Raw genomic sequence first — 14,182 nt, forward strand, 5'->3', positions numbered from 1 at the left:
ACAGAATGAATACTGGCCTAGAGAAATTGAAGGAAGCCTCGGAATCAGTGGCTGCTCTAAGTAAAGAACTGGAGGTGAAAGAGAGAGAACTACAAGTAGCCAATGAAAAGGCTGATACGGCATGTATTTTTCATAAAATATTTCTAGAATTTGTCAGTGCTTTTGCACCTTTGCTTCATTGTCTGTATAGTTAAAAGACTTGTATTTTGTAACTCCGTGTCAGCCGTGGCTCAGTGGGTAGCACTCTCACCTTTTGGTCAGAAGGTTGTGGGTTCATGTCCCACTCCAGAGACTTGAGCATAAAAATTTAGGCTGATACTCCCAGTGCTGCACTGTCGGAGGTGCCATCTTTCACATGAGACGTTAAACCGAGGCCCTGTTTTCTCTCTCAGGTGGACGTAAAAAATCCCACGGCACCATCTCAACCAACATCACTTAAACAGATTACAGGAAACTTTGGTTTATCCGGAGGTTAACTGTCCGGAATGCTCGAGCCACCGGCAAAAATCAGGAGCCGTTTCGTTAGGTTTTTTTTCTTTTCGTTGCTTTTTTTTCCACCAGTCAGGCTCTGCAAGGTCTCGCTGAAGCTGTTGCTAAGCTACAGAGATGTTTGCAAGGTACGGCCGACTGTTTAGAAGCTGTTGCTAAGCAACAGGGTTTGTTGCCAGATACGGAGCTCAAAATCTCTATGTTTCAACATTAGCGCTGGTTTGTCCGGCAGTTTTGATGGGACGGCAGCAGCTCGGTCCCGTCGGTGCCGGATAGCACAAAGTTTCCTGAATCTGGTCATTATCACATTGCTGTTTGTGGGAGTTTGCTATGTGCAAATTGGTTGTTGCGTTTCCTGTATTACAGCAGTGACTACACTTCAAAAAGTATTTCATTGGCTGTAAAGCACTTTGGGATGATGGTCATGAAAGGTGCTCTATAAATGCAAGTCTTTCTTTCTTTAGCTAACGTGCACCTATAGCATCACATGTCCTGAGGGCAAAAATTCACAATTGGCTTTGAGAAACACTAAGGTCCTAAAAATTCGTGAAATTGCACATCTTGGTGTAAGGATGCATCACCATTGTAGTGTATGTACCTTTAAGAGCCCCTGTGTACTGTAATACCGGCAGTGACCACTCGGGGATATAAGCCTGTATAGCGTCTTGTATCTTTTAGTTCACCTCCAGACTTTGTTCAGTAAACACCTGTTAAACCAACTCCTACATTCCGTGTCTCCATTAACACACGGATACAACAGTGGCGATGAATTGGAAACGGACTTGCCTGCAATTCGACAGCACCTCAAGGAGATCGATTCCTCAGACGAAGGTCGAAGAAAAAAAACGAGAAAAAAAAACAAACTGTGGTTTCACCAGCTAGCCGGGCTGGTGGCAGGTACTGCACTAATCCTTCCTGGGCGGCGGGCTGGGGCTCGATCGGGTGGCTCTGCAGCAGGGCCAAGCAGCGAGTCGGAAGGCGGAGGCAAACAGAGACGGAGGGTGGCGCACTCGGGAGACGGCAGGCACTGCAAAGCAGGTCGGCATTTGGACCAAGCAGAGGGAGGGAAAAGTCCCAGAGAGTCCGGCGGGAACGAGTCTCCAACTATTAAAAATATCTGTGTAAATAAAAACCGCGGAGAACAATGTTGTCAGCAGCGGCAGCGGCGGGAAAGCGCGGGAGACGCCATTTTTTTCTCGGCAGGGAAGAAAGGAAAGCGCGGGAGGCGCCATTTTTGATTTTCAGGATGCCTAAGACTGGCAATATTACTGCTTTCGATAGTGATATAGAGGATTGGACCACATATGTGGAAAGAGTGGAGGTATATTGCACAGCGAATGAAGTAGAGGATGATAAAAAGGCATCGGTACTTCTAAATCTGATGGGCGCAAGGACATACGGGCTGTTACGAAACTTAATCACTCCAGCCAAACCGATGGACAAGAATTTTAAGGAGATTGTTGATACCCGACAGGAGCACTTAAATCCAACACTGCTGCTGATAGCGGAACGATTCAAATTCTTCAGGAGGAATCAGCACAAGAATGAAAGTAACACTGATTACCTCACCGAATTAAGAAAGCTGTCAAAGCACTGCCAATTCGGGGCAGGACTGGCAGATTCTCTACGAGACAAATTCGTCTGCGGTCTCCTAAGTGAAGGAACACAGAAAAGGCTACTTTCTGAGAAAGATTTGACACTGGACAAGGCTTTCAGTGTGGCTGTATCATACGAAGCAGCAGCAAGAGGAGCTGCAGAGATACAGCAAAAGCCACAGGACTTCGGCACCCATGAAATGACATGGGGTTTCGAGAGATGTTATCGCTGCGGCAGATCCACCCATGACCAGAGGGACCGCTGGTTCAAGGAGAAAGCATGCAGGCAATGCGGAAAGATGGGACACATTGCACGTGTATGCCGATCTGGAAACAAAAAATCCACTGACAGAAAAAAAATCAATAAGGAGAAGTACAGAAAGGTACAAATGATGACGGACAGTAGCTCCGAAGACCAGAAGAGCGATAGCGACTCCGGAAACAAGAGACTAAGCTGTCTCAAATTACATAATGTAATTGCCAAAGAAGATTACCAGACCATTTGGGTTACCCTCACGATAGCGGGGTCCCCAGTTAAAATGGAGCTAGATACAGGATCAGCTCTGACCATCATAAGTCGACGGGATTACGAGCGGCTATTTCCGCATGTACCTTTGAAAGACACATCCATTATCTTGAAGACATATACGGGGCAGAAAGTATACCCCAGAGGGAAAATAAGGGTGCCTGTTGTATACAACGGCAAGGAAATACAGAAGTTGTATTTATACGTTCTGCAAGATGGTGGTCCACCGTTGTTGGGACGTGAATGGATCAGGAAGATACGTTTAGACTGGCACTCCATTCAGGCACTGACGGTGACCAGTAAGAAAAAAAATGATGATGACGTCATACCTGAACGATTAAAAGACATCTTGGCTAACGCCAAAGAAGTGTTTCAACAGGAACTAGGAACCTTGAAAGGCGTCACCGCCTCAATAAAAGTGGAAGATGCGGCAATTCCCAAGTTTTTTAAGGCAAGGCCGGTGCCATACGCAATTCGTCCAGCCGTCGAGGCAGAGCTGGAGAATTTGGAAAAAGCAGGCGTGTTATCCAAGGTAGATTGGAGCAAGTGGGCAACACCCATCGTCCCGGTCATGAAGAAAACGTTGAATAATGATAAATGTGAAGAACAGAGAAAAATTCGCATCTGTGGGGACTTCAAGGTGACTGTAAACCCGGTCCTTCACACGATACAGTATCCTCTTCCGAGGATAGAAGATATTTTCGCCTCACTATCCGGAGGGAAACGTTTCACCAAAATTGACTTGGCACAGGCATATCTACAGATGGAGGTTGAGGAGGCCTCTAAAAAGTATCTCACGATAAACACACACAAAGGCCTGTACCAGTACAATCGACTGGTTTTCGGAGTAGCATCAGCTCCAGCTATCTGGCAAAGAGCTATGGAGCAAGTCCTACAAGGGATTCCGGGGACTCAATGCTACCTAGACGACATCTTTGTAACAGGAGAAAACGACAATGAGCACCTTGCCAATTTGGAGCAGGTGCTCACTAGGCTGAGAGAACGGGGCCTACGAGCAAATCGCCCCAAGTGCGAATTTTTCCAGAAACAAATATCATATTGTGGCCATATAATTAACGAAGAAGGGTTGCATAAGTCACCTGAAAAAATTGAAGCGGTCATAAAAGCCCCAGCACCTGAAAATGTCTCACAATTAAGGTCATTCCTGGGATTGATAAATTACTATCATAAATTTTTACCGAACTTGTCAACTGTTCTGCACCCTCTTAACGCACTGCTACAAATGGGAGTAATTTGGAAATGGAGCGAAGACTGTAAACCTGCCTTCCATAAATGCAAAGGCTTGATCACGTCCAAGGAAGTGTTGGCTCATTACAACCCATCACTGCCAATCAGACTGGCGTGCGATGCATCCCCTTACGGCGTAGGAGCGGTATTATCGCATAGATTCCCTGATGGCTCAGAGCGGCCGATAGCTTTTGCATCACGCTCATTGAACTCAGCTGAGCGTAACTATGCCCAGATCGACAGGGAAGCACTCAGCCTGGTGTGGGGAGTGAAGAAATTCAACCATTACCTACACGGACAAAAATTTACCTTGTTGACTGACCATCAACCCCTCGTCTCCATATTCAACCCTGAAAAGGGCGTTCCCATTATGACAGCGCAAAGGCTACAGAGGTGGTCCCTTTTCCCAGGGGCACACCAATATGACATAGAATACAAAGGATCAAAACAGCATGGGAATGCTGAAGGTTTATCGCGCCTACCGTTGCCAACGGTAGAAGAGGCACCTACAGTGGACCCAGTGGAGATGTTCCACTCAACCATAGTGGAATATCTACCAGTAACAAATTCTACCATTGAAAAGGAAACGTGAAATGACCCGACTCACGAGTCTACGATTTAACGGTGAAGGGATGGCCAGCACATGGCGAACCACTGTTGCCAGCATTCTCGCAAAGAAGAGAACAGCTGTCAGTGTGCCGAGGAACCTTGATGTGTGGATCCAGAGTGGTGATTCCACCCAAACTCCAGGATAAATTGCTAAAGGAGCTTCACGAGGGGCACCTGGGTGGAGTGAAAATGAAGAACCTAGCCAGAGCGTTTGTGTGGTGGCCAGGTATCGATGGAGACATTGAAGAAATGACCAAGAGCTGTCTAGGATGCCAGAAGGTCCAAAACGCCCCACCACAAGCCCCTCTACATCCATGGGAGTGGCCCTCATCTCCATGGCAAAGGGTACATATCGACTTTGCTGGTCCATTTATGGACTCAATGTTCTTAATCGCGGTTGATGCACACTCCAAGTGGCCGGAGGTAATAAAGATGTCCTCCACTACCACGGAAAAAACCATCACAGTATTAAGGACCATATTTGCCAGGAATGGGCTGCCTGAACAGATCTGTTCTGATAATGGACCGCAATTTGTGTCCGAAGAATTCAGGAAGTTCTTAAAAAACAATGGGGTTAAGCACTACACGTCCGCCCCATACCATCCCGCCACCAATGGATTAGCTGAAAGGTTTGTCCAGACCTTCAAGAAGGCCATAAAGGCCATGGGTAATGAAGACATAAATCTACAACATAAGGTAGATAACTTCTTGTTTGCGTACAGGAATGCAACACATGTGGTTACAAACCAAACTCCCGCCATGATGTTTTTCAATAGAAGACTAAGATGCCGGCTGGATTTGATCAAGCCAAACATCAGAAGGGACGTAGAGAACCGGCAATTTCAAGGCATGAATGAAAGGCCAACTAGAACCTCCCAGATAGGTCAACAAGTTTTGGCCCGGGACTACCGTACCGAGAAATGGCAGCCTGGAACTATTTGCACACGACTAGGACCGCTGATGTATACCGTGGACATTGGAGAAAGCATAATAAGGCGCCATGCTGACCAGATCATAGAGTCATCTGAAAAGGGACAACCTACACCACAACTCTATACGCCTAATGATGAAGCAGAGATACCCATAGTATCTACCTCCGATCCGGTGATACTGGAACCAGATGAACCCGACACTGGCATTCAAGCCGAATCGTCCTTGCCAAAAGAACCTACTACACCACCGAAAACTACTACACCACCGAGGCGTTATCCGGACCGAGTCAGGAAGCCTCCAGAGAGACTGACTTATAATTGATTAACTGCAGCAAATGTGTAGATTATTGTTCTTGTAAACATGTTAATTAATGATTACTTAAAATGTTATGTACTAATTATCTAAAAGGGGAGGAATTGTAGTGTATGTACCTTTAAGAGCCCCTGTGTACTGTAATACCGGTAGTGACCACTCGGGTATATAAGCCTGTATAGCATCTTGTATCTTTTAGTTCACCTCCAGACTTTGTTCAGTAAACACCTGTTAAACCAACTCCTGCATTCCGTGTCTCCATTAACACACGGATACAACAACCATCCCCTGACCTCTGTGACTAACACTGCCGCAGTTTGCAAGGTGCAGGGGCGGTTTTGCAATTTGAATGCTTTCAGCAAGATTGGGATACATTTATAGTACCCCTCCTCCACCCTCCACCAAAGAGGTTGGAAAGTCCAGCAAAAGAGTCATCGGCTGGAAAGTGCTGAAGGTTCCCCACTCTGGAAGAAACATTTAGATGCTAGATAAAGGGGACACACTTCAAACTTAAAAAAAAAAATCGGCTCACATTTTGTGGGCCAGGCAACAGTAGGGACCTGGGGCATGTTCAGATTCCGTACTTCGGGCCTGTCCTCTTTTCGTTGATGGCCTTGGAAGGGTTGGGCAGATCCTTTGCCCTGCAAAGCCATCCTGGAAACTTTGGCGCTAGGCTGGGATTCAGTATAACTAGGTTCTCACCTAGTTTCTAGCTGCTCATTCAGACTCTCACCAAAGTTATGGCAAGAGTTCACCTGAATGGCCATGAATTTTTGGGGAATAATTGTTTAATCATTTGCTCAACTACCCAGTTGATTAAACATAAACCAGTTAAAAGCAGTTCCTTTAACCTGACGGGTTTAAAATAAAACACTAATCAACAACTGGCAATTTCACCAAACTAACCAATCAAATTGGTCAACTTTTTTCAAAGCTACCATTCACAAACCAGCAAGTGCTCACTTTTAATCGCTCCACCATTGGTGGCCGTGCCTACAGCTGCCAATATCTGAAGCTCTGGAATTCACTCCCTAAACCTCTCCACCTCTCTTTCCTCCTTTAAGACGCTCCTTAAAACCTACCTATTCTGCCCTAATATCTCCTTATGTGGCTCGATGTCAAATTTTGTTTTATAATACTCCTGTGAAGTGCCTTGGGACATTTTACTATGTTAAAGGCGCTATATAATACCATCAGAGGAAATTCTCCCTATAGTTGCATGCATGCAGTTTGTCTTTAAGTGTTTGAGTGCTTAATTTTATTTAAAAGGAATAATCTGAGCCAAATCTGGTGGAATCAAATTAGGTAAAAGTTGGGTAGTCACCAAATTGATCTAAACCAGATCTTTCTGATTACTTTAGTTTCCAATCTGTGTTTTTTTTAAAGATTAATCTTGGTAGATCTTTGAATTTGTCTTGTATGTTTTATTCCTGTTTCAGGTTTTAAAAGAAGTGACTGTGAAAGCTCAAGCTTCTGAAAAGGTAAAAGTAGAAGTTCAAAAGGTAAAGGACAAAGCTCAGGCCATTGTAGACAGTATATCAGCAGACAAAGCCATTGCAGAAGAGAAGCTGGAAGCTGCAAAACCAGCCCTAGAGGAGGCTGAAGCAGCTCTACAGGTAAGTAAAGGTCACCTGTTGTTGCTGTCTTTGATATCTGGAATATTTGTTTAAGAGGGACATTTGCTCAAATATTAATTCATTCTCTGTTTGTTTAACAGAAACAGTTGCATTAAAGGAGCATTTAAACTGAAGGTGTCACATGAACTGTTGGGTGAAACAATCTGAGGCTCTGCACCATTGCTGGGGCTCACAAGCAGCATGCAGCTTATAGGAAAAATTGTGATTTTTCATCCATTTATGTCACTGGATGGAAAATTGTGAGCAAAGCACCCATGATGTTCTGCTAACTTGTCTACTAAGTGGCAGGGGACCCCTGTCCATTCCTAGCAGCAGGATGGGTTTAGTAATTTTATCAGTGATGTTGTATGTTGAGACTGGGTGGCACATTGAGTTAGCAAATGCTCATGAACTCAGCAAAATTAACACCTCTGTTATAACAGTGGTCAAAGGAACTACATTGGGACATATTTATGCCTTAGTTACTAATATTGCACAACATGATGTCCATTATGATGAGAATGGTGCATAGATTTTCTATCTCTTATTCCCACCCTCCAAATATTTTTTTGTGCAGACAATGCTCTTTCAAATAGGCCACTGTCGCCAGAGACCAGACAATTTAGGAACGTCAGTATTCATCTTTGGCATATTTTGAAAACTCAGCTTTTTTGAGGACTGCTTGTCTTGAGACTCAGTCCACAAATTCATTGAATTTTGAATTCATAGTAAAATTGAAGCATTAGCAAGATACCTTGCATAACAACAAACTGATTTAAAAAATAAGTTTGAAAGAATGGAATATAGTTAAGAAGAGCAACAAAAATATATACATCTAAGCCAAGTAATTGATACTGAGCGCGCGATTTTCCCATTGGAAGCGGGTTTTGGTTTGGGTGGGTTCCAAACCCGCCTCCACTGTCAGGTGGGAAAAATTTGCGATTTTCCCCTAATTGGCCAGTTACTTTCAGAGGTGTGGATTCCCCTTGGCCAATTAGTCTTTTGGGACTGAAACTCGCCTTTGCTGACGTCACTTATCCAGCTTCATTTAAGGGCTGCTTGCTAGTTTTTAGTCGATGGTGCACGACCTCCAAACTTTTATCTCCTTGATGAATGACCAGCTCCAAGGCAAGGGCCTCCCCGAGGTTCTCGGATGAGGCGCTGGGTATACTGGTTGAGGGGGCGAAAGCTAGCAGGGAGGTGCTCTTCCCCTCATCTGGGAGGAAGAGGCCTCCCAAAGAAACCAAGGCTGTGTGGGTCCAGCTGGCAAGGGATATAACCTCCAGATCTGTGTGCAGATTGGGTGATTGTTTCTGTTTTTTGATGAAATGCCATCCCTGTGTGAATGTATTAAAATTAGGTGATGGCAAACTGTTGGCGTGATGGCATCTGTTATTTCGGCTTAGGCAGCTCCACATTGTGGGCTCTGCGACACTTGCTTGGTCAGGTTGGTGGTCAGAGTGAAAGGAGGCCAGAGAGTCATGTCCATTGTCTATCATGTGCTAAGAAGGAGCCAAGCACATGTGCCACAATGGGTAACCTATGCAAATCTGGCCAGGATGAGTGCATCCCTTGCATCACGGGCAGCCATGTGCTCGTGTGCTGCCGCTGCTGCTGGTAGATACACCGCCGCTTGGTCCTCCTCCTCCTCCTCATCTGAGGAGGCTATGAACTGAGCCACTTGCTCATCAGGAAGCTGCAAGCCACGATGCTGTGCCATGTTGTGCAGTGCATAGCAGACCACGACCATTCTGGAGACCCTGGCTGCTGAATACTGCAGGGCTCCACCTGATCTGTCAAAGCATCAGAATCGCATCTTCAGCAAGCCAATTGTTTGCTCGACGATGGACCTGGTCGAAATGTGGCTGGCGCTGTAGCGCTCCTCAGCCTCGTTAGCTGGCCTCCTGATTGGCGTCATTAGCCAATTCTTCAGGGGGTAGCCCTTGTCACCAAGGAGCCATCCGTTAAGTTAGTTTGGCGGATTGAAGAGCGGAGGAACATTAGAGTTCCACAGGATGAATGAGTCATGGCAACTACCACAGAACTTGGCGTGAACATGCAAAATCTCCTTCTTGTGGTTACACACCAGCTGTACGTTGAGGGAGTGGAAACCATTGCGGTTGACAAAGGTAGCTGGGTTTTGATGGGGTGCCCCAAGGTCCACATGTGTGCAGTCTATGATGCCCTGCACCACTGGCAAGCCTGCCATATTTGCAAAGCCAACTGAACGCACAGTTACGCTTGCTTGATCCCTTGAGAAGTGGATGTAATTGTGCGCCTTTGTGAAAAGGGCATCAGTAACCTGCGTGATGCAACTGTGGGTGGCCAACTGGGAGATGCTGCTGATATCTGCTGAGGATCCCTGGAAGGAGCCTGAGGCAAAAAAGTTGAGTGCGGTGGTGACTTTGATAGCCACTGGTAAGGGGTGTCCACCCGTTCCTCTGGGCTCCAAGTGTTGGTGCAGCAGTGCGCAGATGTCTCCGACAACCTCTTGCGAAAGTCTCAGCCTCCTTTGTCACTGTTGCTCAGTCACGTTGAGATAGCTCATCCTCTGTCTGTAAACCCTGAGAGTTAGGTATCTCCTGCGGCGACGTGCTTCCATGCGTTGGTGCCTTCTGCCCTGTGCAGCATCACGTGTGTAAGCAGGAGGTTGGCGCTGTTGCTGCTGAGCTGCCTGGTTCTGCTGCTGCCGTGGCTGCTGCTCATCCGAATCTGAGGTCCGTGGTGAAAGGAAATAAATGGTTCCCATGCTGCTGGCAGATACCTCCTTTGGGGAAGCGCTCAGTCCAAGCGGGGAGAGGGTCTTCCAAGGAGGTCCCACAGTTGAGAGATAGAAGCTGCAGCACCTCCGACTTCGGTAGGCCTGCTAAAAGTGCTGAAAGACCTTTGGAACAAAAGTTCTGCCACCTGCAACTGCTCCCTGATGAAAGCTCCGTTTTAATGGTGGAGCTGCAGCTGTGAGGAGGCCACCCACTTGTCAACCCGCCAGGATTAGTTGGCGTGGTTTAGGAGGGTTGTGAAACACGCACAAAATGTGGCAAAATAACAAAGGCCTGTCAAAATAGGATTATAGAGGCTCTTAACGACTATTTAAGGGACTTAACTACCTCTCCCGACTGATGGAGGCGGGACTGAATCGCACCCATCAAACCCGCCTCTGGCAAAATTATGCGGAAGCGGGTTGGAGGCGGGTTCCGATCCCGCCCTCCCATTTTGCGATTTTGCCAACTGTCCCGCCTCCAAACGCGCCTCCTCGGGGCTGGGAAAATCGTCCCCCTGATAATTTCTGTGCCATCTCGGTTTAATTTGATGCAGAGAATCAATGAACCAATTATCTGGGGGGAAAAAATGTTTAGATGTGATTAGTTGGTAAAGGGTTAGGTAGTTTTAAGGGAAGCTGAACCATTGATAGAACCTGTGGGGTAGATTTTATGAATTTGTGCTCCCAGTGCAGAGCTTTGCCCTCTGGGAGCACATATTTGGGAATTTGGGTATGGGGCAGTTGATGCTACAAGATTTTCCATCCATCAGAATTAATGAATGGGTAACCTAAGGGACCTACTGACCTCAATAACTGAATTCCTGATATCACATGCTCCTGTTTGGCAAAGCACCATGCTGGACGCACAAATTCATGAACTATAATATGTAACAGGCCGTGGATGCAGAGTGATTATCCAGAAAACGTAGCGTGGATGATATCTTTTCTTTGCCTTGAAAATATTTTAATCTGAGTACCCTTACATTTTCAGTTTAGTAATTGGAGCTAAGAATTTGATTGCTGCCTTGTTGCTACATACTGTTATAGTTATTCACAATAGAGCTCCCAGCAGTGTTTAATTTGCAAATTAGGAAAGAAATGGTAGGAAGATTGGTACAAGCCAGCTAAGTGGCATCATATCCAAAATGTTGAGGAGCTTGTTTTCTATAGGTTGGATTTCATAGACTTGCGGTAATTAAACAACCTTGGAACCAAGCAAAATTTCAGTTAGAACCTACATTCGCTATATGGCTTAAACGTGTCCGTTAGATAAAAGTGGATGCATCTCTTATTTTCTTCAGTTGAGTCTTGATGCATTTATTTTTTCCTGTATTTTTGCATACAGACCATTAAGCCAGCTGACATTGCCACTGTCCGTACGCTGGGTAGACCACCTCACCTCATTATGCGCATCATGGACTGTGTACTGCTGCTGTTCCAACGGAAAGTAAACACTGTGAAAATTGATGTTGAGAGGAGCTGCACCATACCTTCCTGGCAAGAGTCTCTGAAGCTCATGACAGCCGGAAACTTTCTGCAGAATCTCCAGGTAGCCAAATTATTTATAGACATCAAGGGGTCGATTTTAACTCGGGTGCGGGGAATTGGCGGGTTCCCCGAATTTAATGATTCCCACACGATTCTAAATGGGTCTGTGAGATTGATGCAATTTTAACTTAATTGGCCAATTGATTTCCAGCATGTGGGAAGCCTTGGCAATTGAGTATTTCCAGTCAGAAAGTCGCAGACTATGATGTCATCATTGCTGCTGCTTTTAAGGTCCACAGCAAGCCTTGCTTCCTCTGCAGGCTCCCAAACTTCACCATTAAGATGGCACAGGAGCCTGCAGGAGCAACGGCCAGCGGGAGGGTCAGACCGGCCCCCAAATTTGATGAGGCTTCACTCCAGGCATTACTGGATGGTGCTAGGGCCCACAGGGAGGTCCTGTTCCCTTCTTCAGGGAGGAAGAGGCCTCCCAGTCAGACCAAGGATGTGTGGATACAGGTAGCAGGTCAAGTCAACTCCTTGGGGCTCACACAAAGAACGTGGTTGCAGTGCAGGAAAAGCTTCCATGACCACCTTCGCACTGGAAAAGTAAGTACTGTATGAAGTTTCCATCACCCTCAATCTGATTCCCATTGCCTTTCCTCACCAGCACTCAGCTTTAGCAATCTCTTCCTGCACATCCCACTAGACACGCACATCCATGCACCCTTACCCATTCCCTCTCTCTCTATGCTCACATTCACAGAACTATGCCACCATGCAGCCCTCACACCCCCTCTCACTCTGATGCTTTGAACACAACTGACAACACACAGGGAGAGCCCTTGGTCTTGCAACCTCACTCCATCTTTGTCTCCTTCTAAGTATCTATGCTATGTAATCTCTGCACTCACTCCTTCATTCTCATTCAACCTCCACTTGTCTCCCTCATTGCAGGAAAAGAGAGCTCACAACAGGAGAGAGCGAGCCAGGACAGGAGGAGGGCCGCCATCAGTAGCCCAGCTCAGCCCTGGGAGGAAGGCGTCCTGGAGATTGCCGGGGCTGACCGAGATGTGGAAGTTGGGGAAGGACAGACAGGAGCATCCCCTCAAGCTGGTGACAGAATAGTTTTCCATCTCTCTCATTGGCATTGTATGAGTCGCTGATAATGATTCTGAAGTTACATCATATGGACTTATGATTATCTGCAAAATGCAATGTGCATGTAACCTTGGCATCACATCTCTAACTTTTTCCTTGACTCCCCCACAGGACCATCGAGAGCCCCCGTCCCCAGTGTGCAGGAGGAAGAGCCTAAGCAGCCAGACTCCTCAGAGGAATCTGCAACCTCTGAGGGCGCAGCGTCAGCAGAAATAAGCGCACCCAGCACCAGCGCAGACACTCACACCTCGGTGGGACCTTCAGGACATAGAGTAGAGTTGTCACCTGGTGTATCATAGCTCACAAGTGAGCATCAGCAGATTGTAGAGACAGGGACAGCAGTGGAGAGTCCTCGTTGGAGGGCGCAGGACTCTGCCAGCTCGGCTCAGCTGCATGTCGACCCTCTGCCTCTGGGTCCATCCATAAGATCAGAGGTGATGGAACTCCATGCACAGATTCAGGAGTCTCTGGCAGGTTTTGTCTCCAGGGTCGCTGCGAGTGTGGAGTGAATGGAGGAGTCCATAGCGAACATGAGCAGAGCCTTGGTGGAGTCAGTGGCGCATGAACGCATGAACATGGAAAGGATGGCTACCTACGTGCAAATGATTGCTGCCTCCACGGTAAGGCTGGCTACCATAGAGGAGAGGATGGCTACGGTAGAGGAGAGGAGGGCAACGGTAGAGGAGAGGAGGGATACGGCCATGAAGGAGGTTAGTCGCCAGGGTATGGAAAACATGGTGAGTGTTCAGAATAGAATGACATCCCTTGAGGAGCGATGGGCATCTATTGAACAGAGAAACCAGACCTTCCTGGAAGTCCTTCTGAGTAGGGCTGCCATTGTAGATACGGGTCCCCATGGCCCCCCTGATGTGTAGCAAGGTGCTCTCAAGCCACTTGCAGGCACTGAGGGGGACCTGACCCATGAGAGGGAGGTTGGTGGCAGACCTCAAGGAAGTGGGGGCTCCTCTCCAAGCGCTCACACTTCCATGCCACTGCAGAGCCCTCGGTCAGAGCACCGCCGGAGTCCACACCCAACGGAGATAGAGGTCTCAACCCCTGCACAGCCGCAGGAGCAGCAGACTGCTGGCGAGCCCTCACAGGCCCGCCACCCCAGAGGATGCCCGCCAAAGGTGCCGAGACAGGAGCAGCAGGAAAGTGAGCAAGGGGCCTCCACATCTGCTGAAGTCACAAGGGAACCACTACATAGGAGCACACGTAAGAGGAAAGTAAAGCACAAATAGTCACAAGGGTAGTCACTTGGGTGAAATGCCATGTATTTTGTTAAAATGCCATCAGTTGTTTGTTTTCATAAAAATTTTGATGGCAACTCCTGCAGTTGTGGCGTATGTCATTTCGCGAATGGTGCCGGAGGTCCTCTAATGCCAAAAGGGGAAGGAAAAACAGGCCTCCCATGCTTCTGGTAGATGCCTCAGTTGAGGATGCGCTG

General features: G+C 47.1%; 1 protein-coding gene across 1 annotated transcript in view; it reads left to right on the forward strand.

Moving 5' to 3' along the window:
• Nucleotides 1-14,182, forward strand: part of dnah5 (dynein, axonemal, heavy chain 5) — a 754,701-nt gene that overhangs the window by 577,184 nt on the left and 163,335 nt on the right. Inside the window, exons 57-59 of the mRNA XM_085988698.1 lie at nucleotides 5-119; nucleotides 7,152-7,328; nucleotides 11,435-11,638. Of these exons, the coding sequence (XP_085844824.1) occupies nucleotides 5-119; nucleotides 7,152-7,328; nucleotides 11,435-11,638 (496 nt within the window). The remainder of the gene's footprint in view (nucleotides 1-4; nucleotides 120-7,151; nucleotides 7,329-11,434; nucleotides 11,639-14,182) is intronic.

The sequence above is a fragment of the Somniosus microcephalus genome, chromosome 5 (genome assembly GCF_052327205.1).
Source record: "Somniosus microcephalus isolate GS21.2 chromosome 5, FLI_Smic_1.0, whole genome shotgun sequence".
Taxonomy (NCBI): domain Eukaryota; kingdom Metazoa; phylum Chordata; class Chondrichthyes; order Squaliformes; family Somniosidae; genus Somniosus; species Somniosus microcephalus.